The sequence below is a fragment of the Melanotaenia boesemani genome, chromosome 13, assembly GCF_017639745.1.
Source record: "Melanotaenia boesemani isolate fMelBoe1 chromosome 13, fMelBoe1.pri, whole genome shotgun sequence".
Taxonomy (NCBI): Eukaryota; Metazoa; Chordata; class Actinopteri; order Atheriniformes; family Melanotaeniidae; genus Melanotaenia; species Melanotaenia boesemani.
The window spans coordinates 1,429,882-1,440,949 of NC_055694.1; the positions used below are offsets into that span (position 1 = coordinate 1,429,882).

The 11,068-nt window shown below is 44.9% G+C and overlaps 2 protein-coding genes across 4 annotated transcripts in view; both read left to right on the forward strand.

Moving 5' to 3' along the window:
- The window catches only part of otud5a (OTU deubiquitinase 5a), a 47,386-nt gene that overhangs the window by 34,607 nt on the left and 1,711 nt on the right, over window positions 1-11,068 (forward strand). For 2 of the 3 annotated variants that reach the window (XM_042003937.1, XM_042003936.1), the window contains exon 9: window positions 2,245-3,170. In XM_042003937.1, coding sequence (XP_041859871.1) covers window positions 2,245-2,387 — 143 coding nt within the window. In that variant the 3' untranslated portion in view covers window positions 2,388-3,170. Of the gene's footprint in view, window positions 1-1,530; window positions 1,536-2,244; window positions 3,171-11,068 lie in introns of those variants that run through there. The other variant, XM_042003938.1, reaches the window with a different exon arrangement.
- pim2 (Pim-2 proto-oncogene, serine/threonine kinase) lies at window positions 7,470-10,732 on the forward strand. Its single transcript, XM_042003944.1, has 7 exons — window positions 7,470-7,974; window positions 8,311-8,411; window positions 8,506-8,556; window positions 8,888-9,096; window positions 9,170-9,339; window positions 9,761-9,937; window positions 10,017-10,732. Exons 1-7 carry the CDS (start codon window positions 7,914-7,916, stop codon window positions 10,160-10,162), a joined length of 915 nt encoding a protein of 304 aa, XP_041859878.1. The 5' UTR covers window positions 7,470-7,913; the 3' UTR covers window positions 10,163-10,732.

The following is an 11,068-nucleotide window of genomic DNA, read 5'->3' on the forward strand; positions in this document are numbered from 1 at the left end:
GCGATATAAAAACTAGCGTCTGGGCTTCCATCAGATGGAACCAGCATTACCTTCCACCTCCCACTTTTCTGCCACATGGCCTCAGAGCGCAGGCTGCTTTCAGTCCTGGCTTCATTTACACACGTGGACAAAAGTGTTGGTTCAGTTAATGAAAGAAAAACAATGGTCACAGAAATAACTTGAATCTGACAAAAGTAATAAATAAGATGTAATATTATTATTTTCAGTCTTTTCTAGGAATACCATCATTTTTGTCCAGGCCTGTTTCATGAGTTTATTTTTTAAATAATTCTGTAGAAACATGGTTAAAAAGCAACGTCTGACTTTCACTGGTTAAATTTCATAGAATTTTTATTTATTATTACTTTTGTCAGACTTCTTTAGATTTTTTCGCAGCTTGTGTCTTAAATTCAGGAGGTGTTTTTAACTTGTCGTAAAGACGACATAGAAGACGGTAGAATGATGAATGTACACGTTCAGCCGAGCAGTGGTTCTGAGCGATTCAGCAGACAGAGATGTCTGTCGTCGTAGCAACAGCGTTTCAGAGGAGCGAGGATTTAATGATCAGTTTTTGTTGGTTCATGATGGCCGTCAGTGATTCATTTGGGAGGATTTAGTATTTAAATACAGACGCCTGTGTTGTTTTATGTAGATATTTGTTCATATGCAGGAGGTATACATACATCCCAGTGGGCAGCAGCTGCACTTATGTGAAATTCTTAGGAATTTTTTGTAGTTATTCTTTTGGCTTTATTCTGAATTTGTGTCCTATACACTGCTTGGGAGTGAACTAAGCAAACATGTAGCAGCCTCCTTTCGGAAATCTCCTGAGGGATGATGATGCTTCAGCTACAACTAGTTATTTAACTCCAACCGATGCAGCGAGCAGCTTCTCAAGTCTTAAAAAACCATGAGGAAAGACACATCCATGGTCGTAGAGAAGATGTTAGTCTGTCTCAGAAGGGTCAGATCTTCGGCATCAAGCAGGGAAAACATCTCAGGAGAAGCAGAAGCTACTAGAACTGAGTTCAGAACTGTCATCATCAGCCATCATTAAAAACTGGAAGGATGGTGGGAACCATCGTTTTCCAGGAAGAAACGTGGTCAGGAAAACATCCTGAATGATGGTGATTCAACGTTTGGTGGAACCAGATGGAAGAAAAACAGCAGTAGAACTCAGGACCATGTTTAATAGTGAAAGTTAGAACTTTCCCACATGAAAAATGTGAAGGAACTCAAGGGACCGAACAGCTGTGGAGCCAGAAGAAAACCAGTAACCAGTGAGCCTAACCGGAGAAAAAGGCTTCAGGTTGCCAGGCAGCATAAGGACTGGACTCTGGAGCTGTGGAATAGTCTGGAACTAAAAACTCAGAGTTTCCCATTAGACTCAGGATTAGTTGGACCTGCTGAGAAGTTCAGGTCCTCGCAGGGTCTGCTGCTGTCAGTCATTTGTGTTGTTTACAGTCAAACCTCATTCTGAGTCAACAGGAAGCAGCCGAGCAGATCTGTGTGTATCTGAGGTTTTCACAGGGTGGGTTTCAATACACACACATTTTCTTTGCATCAGTTTTTATCTCATTTTATGAGCACAGTGTTAAACGCGCCGCCATTGAACGCACCACATAAAGACAAATCCTCATCGAGCTTTCAAAACGGCTTCACTGATGCGTTCATGTCAGCGCTTGTTTTTAGGGTTTTTACTTCCTGTTTTTCTACTTCCTGTCTGTGTTGGTGGTTGTTCGAGCCTGGTCCAGTTTGGGTTCGTAGCAAAGATCAGCCCAACACATCAGTTCAGCTTCCACCGGAAAAACTCAGGACCAGAAGAACCGGATTTAACTCGCCCCCCCACACCCAGCCGACCTCGCCACGGGGAGGTTGGTGGTCAGAGCTGCTCGTCCATGTGAAACCCACTTTATGCCAACATGAAACATGTCCAGTGGAAACGAAGAGAAGCTAAAGTGCGCGTCATGTGGTGTTGGCTAACTTCCTTTTTGTGCACTAGCCGTCGGAGCTGCCGCTGCAGGCGACGACACGACTCACGAAAAGTTTAAACCATAAAATATTTGTCAGAAATTCAGAATGAAAGCAAAGATGAAAGAAACATTGACCACAGCTGATCTGCTGTTGACAAACTGTTGGTTCCCCCAAACATGGTGGACCAGTCCTGATCCGAATAAATGTTGGCGCTGAAAGCTAGCCTGCAGGGCAGAGTGGGCTCGGGTTAACCTGCTGTGTGTGTTTCAGGTCTGACCGACTGGGAGGACGATGAGATCCTGGCCTCGGTTCTGGCCGTCTCCCAGCAGGAGTATCTGGACAGCATCAAACACCAGAGCTCCTCCTCCGCCGCCATGCACCGAGAGAGGGAGCCGTCGCCTGACAGCAGCTGATCCCGGCGACGCACACACACACATAACACACACAGTGACATGCTGACACCCCTCCCCTCCCCCTCACCTCTGCCCACCGACGGAGCTCAAACAGGGAAAAAATAAAACATCCAACAGAATTCACCTTTTTTTTTCATCGTCACCTTCCTCCTCCCTTCTTCCTGTCTCACTTCCTTCTGCTTCCTGGTTACCTCTCAGCTCGGTCTTAAAGCTGATCTGGGATCAGTTGTCATTATTTAAACATTTCATTGGCAGCTTCCAGCAGTTTGACCCTTCTGTTGTCATGATCAGGCTGCTAGCTCTGTGGCTAACAGAGCCATTGGTTTCAATGAAGAATGCTAATCAGGACTGAAGCTGTGTAGGAAACGTTAGCGCTCGTTAGCCAGCAGGCTGTCACACTAAGAAGTCTTATTATGTTTTTTTGCTGCTGTTAGCTTTGCCGTCAACAGCCAAATCATTTTCTCCACACTGGCGGCCATTTTGTGTTGACACATTATCATCTGCCAGATAAAAGCCTTCGGCCTCTCGGCCCGTAACACCTTCCTCATCCTCCTCCTCCATCACCTTCATCATCAGACTTATTTAGCTGCATGTTTAATTGACCACGGCCGATATCATAGAGAAAACATGATGAATAAAAAGGAGGGAAAATAGAGAGTTGTCATACTTATCCTCCTAATGATTGATTATTGTTGTTATTATTAATAATATAAGTTTGTTTTATTTTCTCGTTTGGGATGAAAAAAGTTTTTTTTCTTGGAATAAAAAGCGGAAATTGTTTCTGAAGAAGTTTCTGATTTTCATTTTATCTTCTGACTCTCTCCTCCGTTCAGTTTCTTCTCTTCTTCATTTCTTGCAAATATTCTCTTCTTCTCTGGTTAAACGTACGAACTCGAAGCGGGAACCACTTCCAGGGTTGGATGATGAGCAGAGTGAGGATGAGGAGGGTCACCGTATTCGCCAGCAGGATGTTTGCCTTCGCCTACAGGTCGATGAAAGAAAGCTTTAACCTGAGCGTCTTTGTTTCCATGGAAACGAGTTAAATTCATTAAAAAAAGAGGTTGTTTCCTTTTTTTCTGCATTAATGAAAATTTTACCCCCAAGTGGTCTTTTCACTCCATCGTGTCTCCATTATGTCTCTATCGTGTTTCCATCATTTCTCCATCATGTCTCCATCATGTCTCCATCATTTCTCCATCATTTCTCCATCATGTCTCCATCATGTCTCCATCGAGTCTCCATCATGTCTCCATCATTTCTCCATCATGTCTCCATCATTTCTCCATCATGTCTCCATCGAGTCTCCATCATGTCTCCATCATTTCTCCATCATGTCTCCATCATTTCTCCATCATGTCTCCATCGTGTCTCCATCATGTCTCCATCATTTCTCCATCATGTCTCCATCGAATCTGAGTCTCCATCATTTCTCCATCATGTCTCCATCAAGTCTCCATCATGTCTCCATCATGTCTCCATCATTTCTCCATCATGTCTCCATCAAGTCTCCATCATGTCTCCATCATTTCTCCATCATGTCTCCATCATTTCTCCATCATGTCTCCATCGAGTCTCCATCATTTCTCCATCATGTCTCCATCAAGTCTCCATCATGTCTCCATCATGTCTCCATCATTTCTCCATCATGTCTCCATCAAGTCTCCATCATTTCTCCATCATGTCTCCATCGAGTCTCCATCATGTCTCCATCATTTCTCCATCATGTCTCCATCATTTCTCCATCATGTCTCCATCGTGTCTCCATCATGTCTCCATCATTTCTCCATCATGTCTCCATCGAATCTGAGTCTCCATCATTTCTCCATCATGTCTCCATCAAGTCTCCATCATGTCTCCATCATTTCTCCATCAAGTCTCCATCATGTCTCCATCATTTCTCCATCATGTCTCCATCATTTCTCCATCATGTCTCCATCGAGTCTCCATCATTTCTCCATCATGTCTCCATCATGTCTCCATCATTTCTCCATCATGTATCCATCATTTCTCCATCGAGTCTCCATCATGTCTCCATCGAATCTGAGTCTCCATCATTTCTCCATCATGTCTCCATCAAGTCTCCATCATGTCTCCATCATTTCTCCATCATGTCTCCATCGAGTCTCCATCATGTCTCCATCGAGTCTCCGAGTCTCCATCATGTCTCCATCATGTCTCCATCGAATCTGAGTCTCCATCATGTCTCCATCGAGTCTCCATCATGTCTCCATCATGTCTCCATCGAATCTGAGTCTCCATCATGTCTCCATCATGTCTCCATCATTTCTCCATCATTTCTCCATCATGTCTCCATCGAGTCTCTGAGTCTTCATCATGTCTCCATCGAGTCTCTGAGTCTCCATCATGTCTCAATGTTTCCATTTTGTCTCCATCCTGTCTCTATCATGTCTCCATCATGTCTCCATCGAGTCTCTGAGTCTCCATCATGTCTCAATGTTTCCATTGTGTCTCCATTATGTCTCTATCATGTCTCCATCATGTCTCCATCGCGTTTCCATTGTGTCTCCATTATGTCTCCCATCTTGTCTCCATCGTTTCTCCAGCATGTCTCCATCATGTCTCCATCGAATCTGAGTCTCCCATCATGTCTCCATCAAGTCTCCATCATGTCTCCATCGAGTCTCCATCATGTCTCCATCGAGTCTCCATCATGTCTCCATCGAGTCTCCATCATGTCTCCATCGAATCTGAGTCTCCATCATGTCTCCATCATGTCTCCATCGAATCTGAGTCTCCATCATGTCTCCATCAAATCTGAGTCTCCATCATGTCTCCATCAAGTCTCTGAGTCTCCATCATGTCTCCATGTTTCCATTGTGTCTCCATTATGTCTCTATCGTGTCTCCATCATGTCTCTATCGCGTTTCCATTGTGTCTCCATTATGTCTCCATCGAATCTGAGTCTCCATCATGTCTCCATCATGTCTCCATCGAATCTGAGTCTCCATCATGTCTTCATCATGTCTCCATCGAGTCTCCATCATGTCTCCATCGAGTCTCTGAGTCTCCATCATGTCTCCATCGAGTCTCCATCATGTCTCCATCGAATCTGAGTCTCCATCATGTCTCCATCATGTCTCCATCGAGTCTCTGAGTCTCCATCATGTCTCCATCGAGTCTCCATCATGTCTCCATCACGTCCCACTACAAGAACTTGACCTAAGTGTTTGTGAAGAGAAACTAAAGGATGTTTATTATGATTTTATTATTTTATAAAAACAGAAAAAACCCAGAATTAGAAAAACTTTATTAATCTGGAGGGAAGCTGCTGCTCCTTTAAAATGACACAGTGAGAGAAAAGAAGACAGAAAATACAAAAATAAAGAGTCCAAGTAAAATTAGAATAAGGTTCTGAAATCAAAAGAATAAAAATTAAACCTAATAAAATCTGAGATATAAATAATATGAAGTCTGATAAAGATTTATGATATTTACTATATAAAAGCTTATGGCTCAGATTTCTGGTTCAGTGCAGAGAGAAGTCATTTAAAACGTTGATTCAGAGAAACAGCTTTTATGTTTGTCAATTAAAATTATAAGTGAAGAAGATGAAGCTTTTAGTTTGTTGGACAGAAGCATGAAGTGGTGAGTTCAAGCCGGTTTGACAGAAATCTTCATAGTCCTGCAGGAAGAAGACGAGACTGATGATGTCATAGTCATGTGACTGACTGATTTAAATAAAAACAAACCAGATGATCCGAGATGGTCCAACAGCTGACCAGGCATCACGTGATGCTGCATTTACAAGCAGCTGAAACCATAAAGAAAAGGTTTGGATGGAACGAAGACCTGCAGTGACTCAGTGTCCTGAACCAACCTCGCTAAGTTTCAGATGCTTCACTGGAACCAACATCAATCGAAATCTGGTATCTGAGCCAGAACCAGAGTCCACTTCTACGACTCCACATGATACAGAGTAAGGTCCAGGTGGGTCTCTCAGGTCCTGGTTCAGGTCTTTGTGAATCACCTTGTTGCTGCTACTGTCTGGTCCTTGCTGGTTTTACACATGAAACTAAAGAAATGGGAACAAATGATGCGTGTTTGTGAGAAAGAGTCTAAAGATCCGGTTGAAACCGGTTCATTCCTGAGTTCTCTTTTATGGAGACGACACAACTCTGGTCTTGAGTTAGGAGCCTTTTTATCCTGAAGGATTCAGAGGTCAGAGTTGCTGTGGACCTGGTCCGGTACCGGGACTGGACCAGGTCCGGTACCGGGACTGGACCTGGTCCGGTACCGGGACTGAACAATTGATGAAAAAAAGCTGAAAATCTTTGTCTTTCAGGAAGATGGAGAACTGTTCATCAAAACCACTTTGGAAGATTACAACAGAGATGTCAGGACTCTGGATCTGGACTCTGGATCTGGATTCTGAATGAAAACTCTGGATCAGTACTCTGGATCAGGACTCTGAATGAAAACTCTGGATCAGGACTCTGGATCAGGACTCTGGATCAGTGAGGTCATGTAGACTCAACCACTTTGTTCTGACTCTTCAGGTCTGAAACTTCTCTTTATTTCTGTGCCACGGTGACAGGAACAGGAAGTTGGTGTCAGATCTGATAAAAAAAAGGTGTGAACGTCACACCTGACCTCATGCTGCATTCAGTGTACATCCGAAATGGGATGTGGAAGTTCTTTTAAGAACTAATAGAATATTTGATGAATTTATTTACATTTTATTTATTTTTATTTGAACATTTTTTGCATACTTTACAAATTTGAAATAAATGAAAAATATTTTATTAATCCCAAAAGCAAATTACACTGTTGTAGTAGCTTTTTCCTTTAAAATTGGATGTTAATGTTTAAAAATAAATAAAATGTAAATATAAAATTAATATAAATTGTTAATGGTTTTAGTTGATTTCTTTTTACTTAAAGGGATTTCTGAACCCCCACCTGCCCCTGAACACAACACAGCGCCATGCTGAGCAGCGACAACAAACCTACCGGAAACTGAAGCGTGACTGCGCGCGCGTGACAGAGCGAAACCGTCGCGTTTTGCAGCTTGTGTGTAAGCGCACGCGCGCATCGTTGAAGGGAAACCGTCACCCTGTTTCCCGTCAACACTGCGCGCGCTTTCCCCGCCTCGTTGCTCTGAAAAATTCTTAGAATTTCTCTCGCTGCGTTCATGACCTGCAGATTAAATCTGGTTGGTGGAACGATTCAAAACATTGACACACGTCTTCGCGGTCATTGGAGAAGGAGCGCGTGGTGGGCGTGGTCGCAGTGAGCCTATAAAGAGGATGCAAACAAGCGCAGCGCAGAGAAGCGGTTCGAGGGGAAGCGGAGCGGTTCCTGTCCCGGATTTTACCTCTCAGCGCCCAAAACTGCCCCGAAACAGCCGAGAGAAACTTTAAGTATAATTTTCGAGTGAAATTAGGTTTAAAAGACGAAGGAAAACGGGAACTTTTAACTGAATAAGAAGGAGAAAAGTTTTACACCGGAGTTCCGCCAACAGCAGGATGGATCTGACGAGCTTCGACTGACCGAAAAATCCCAGAAATGTTGGATAAAACATCTGTGGAGTTTCATCTGGAGGAAGAAGAGATCCGAGGGAAAAACGGTAGGAGCAAACAAGTCTGCGTTTTTAGATTTAAACCGATTTAAATGTTTACTGATAAACAGCCGTTTCTGTGGTTGCGTGTCAGCTGTTAGAGGCTGGAAGATATTTATAAAGATCCTTTTTTTAAAATTAAGTTTTATTAATTTTTTCTTAAGAATTAAACCTCGTCTTGCGGATCAGCTGATCCCTGCGAGCTGAAATAATAAATTAATTTCTAGTTTTAGACCATGAAGTCTGAGACTATGTTGTCAGACGTTTAGTTAAAAGTGAAGAGACTGTGGGCATTTTGTCACGGGTGAACACTGACTCACCTGTACCTGGTCACCTGCTCCTCAGAGAAGCAGCCGTTCTGCAGCCTGTACTCCTGCGGGCCTCTGCTGGGCAGCGGGGGCTTCGGCTCGGTCTTCTCAGGTCGGAGGCTGTCAGATGGACTTCAGGTGAGGATGCACACCTTCCTCTCTGCAGATCACGTGACCTGAGAGGTCTACACCTGCAGACTTACAGCTCTACTGGTTTGCTCTGTCCATCCAGGTTGCCGTGAAGCAGATCTCCAGTGAGCGAGTCCACCAGTGGGCCCGACTGGTGAGTTGTGTTTTTGATGTGAATAATAAACAGGAAGTTGTTTGCTGAGGCTGCTGGTGCTTCAGGCATCTCTGCCCTCTGCTGGACAGCTGCTGTACTGCAGATGTGTGGTGGGGTTCCCATGGAAACCTGTGATGTCACAGCTCAGGATTTCCCCGGTGACAAACTGGTGCCTTTAACTGGGACTGTCCCACCACTTAAAGAAAAACCCCAGAACGCACCTGCAGACGAGAACTGAGGGCAGAGAAACCCCAGCAGTGACTCAGAACGTCCTGAAAGTTCCTCAGAACGTAAACATGGAGGAAAAATGACTCATCAGTGCCCTCCCCAGCCAGGTGAGCTGGAGCCGGTTCCCATGGAGATCGCTCTGCTGCAGCTCCTGTCGGAGGTCGGAGGTCACAGCGGCGTGGTCCGCATGCTGGACTGGTTCCGGGTGGAGGGGCGGGGCTTCCTGCTGGTGATGGAGCGCCCGCTGCAGTGCCAGGACCTGTTCGACTTCATCACGGAGCGGGGAGCGCTGCCCGAACGCCTGGCGCTAAGGTGCGACCCGGCCGGACCCGCCGCAGCTCGCCGCCCCGGTTCCGATCCGTTAACCGCTCCGTTCTGTTCGCAGGGTCTTCCGGCAGATTGTGGAGGCGCTGCGCTTCGTCCACGCGCACGGCGTCGTGCACAGAGACATCAAAGACGAGAACATCGTGGTCGACACCAGAACGCTCAACGTCAAGATCATCGACTTCGGCTCAGGAGCGCCGCTGAAGGAGACGCCTTACGGCGAGTTTGAAGGTACCGAGGCTCCTCCTCCTCCTCTAACCCTCCTCTTCCTCCTCCTCCTCCTCTAACCCTCCTCTTCCTCTAACCCTCCTCTTCCTCCTCTTCCTCTAACCCTCCTCTTCCTCCTCCTCCTCTAACCCTCCTCTTCCTCCTCCTCCTCTAACCCTCCTCTTCCTCCTCCTCCTCCTCTAACCCTCCTCTTCCTCTAACCCTCCTCTTCCTCCTCTTCCTCTAACCCTCCTCTTCCTCCTCCTCCTCTAACCCTCCTCTTCCTCCTCCTCCTCTAACCCTCCTCTTCCTCCTCCTCCCCTAACCCTCCTCTTCCTCCTCCTCCCCTAACCCTCCTCTTCCTCCTCCTCCTCTAACCCTCCTCTTCCTCCTCCTCCTCTAACCCTCCTCTTCCTCCTCCTCCCCTAACCCTCCTCTTCCTCAGGAACTCGGGTCTACAGTCCTCCGGAGTGGGTTCTGTCCCAGTCCTACGAGGCGGTCCCGCTCACCGTCTGGTCTCTGGGCGTCCTCCTCTTCGATATGGTCTGCGGCGACATCCCGTTCGAGCGCGACCAGGAGATCGTCAAGGCCACGCCCACCTTCACCAGGCGGATCTCTAAAGGTGAGCAGAAGCTCCGCCCTCCAACACCTGATTGGGTGTCCCCTGGTTCTGGCCCCTTACCTGGTCTCTCTCTCCTCAGAATGCCAGTCTCTGATTCGCTGGTGTCTGTCGTACCGCCCCGAGGACCGCCCCTCCCTGGAGGAGCTGCTGTCTCACCCCTGGATGGAGGGAGATGAGGAAGAGGAGGAAGAGGAGCACGGCTCGCTGCCCAGTCCGTCCCTCTGAAACCAGAACCGGACTGGGATCAGAACTAGAATTAAAAGTGCACTGATGTAACTTCCTGTTTGTGAGGAGGCAAATACTCTCCTCATCATCCTCTTCATCGCTGCTGTTCATTTATTTTTTTCTATTTATTTGCTTCTGATTGGCTCAGCAGTCCGCCCTCCTTCCTCCAGATGATGATGATGAGAATAAAGTTGGACGTGAAGTTCTGGTTCAGGACGTCCTCTGTAGATACTTGTGTATTATCCTGGACTTTCTGCAAAGTGATCCGAGTCACTTGGTTCCGTTTATTTACATTAAATATGAATGTTTGGCTCAGCTGGAAACCAGGATCCATGTTGGAATAAAACCGCTTGAGTCACGTCGTCTCTGCCTGTGTCCATCAGAACCAGAACCCACTAGAACCCAGCTGGTCCAGTAGAACCGGGTTTATTTGAGTGTTTTACATAAAATCTTAAAATGAAAACGTTTCTTGGAGGAAACGAACCCGTTTGTGCGTTTCCACGTTTTATTGTGTGGATATGTAAATAAAATGTATTAAATCATTTTTATTTAAAATTTAAACAGTCTTTGATTTTTTTTCATTTTATACAAACTTTTCTATAATTTGTTTTTATTTTATTTACATAGTTTATATTAGTTAAAACTTACATTTTAAACATCTTTACTTTTATATATTTTTAGAAATAGAAATATATATTATATACATTTACTTTTTAAATAAAAACTCATACATTTTAGGTTTTTTTCATAAATTTCAGACTTTATAACCAAACAAAATTATTTAAAGACAAATTTTAAACAAGATTTTTATAATACAATAAATTGTTTTTTCTATTAAATACACTTTTGTCTTTATATTTATTTACTCTATTTTACTTTTATTTCTGTATTTGCTCATTTCAGACC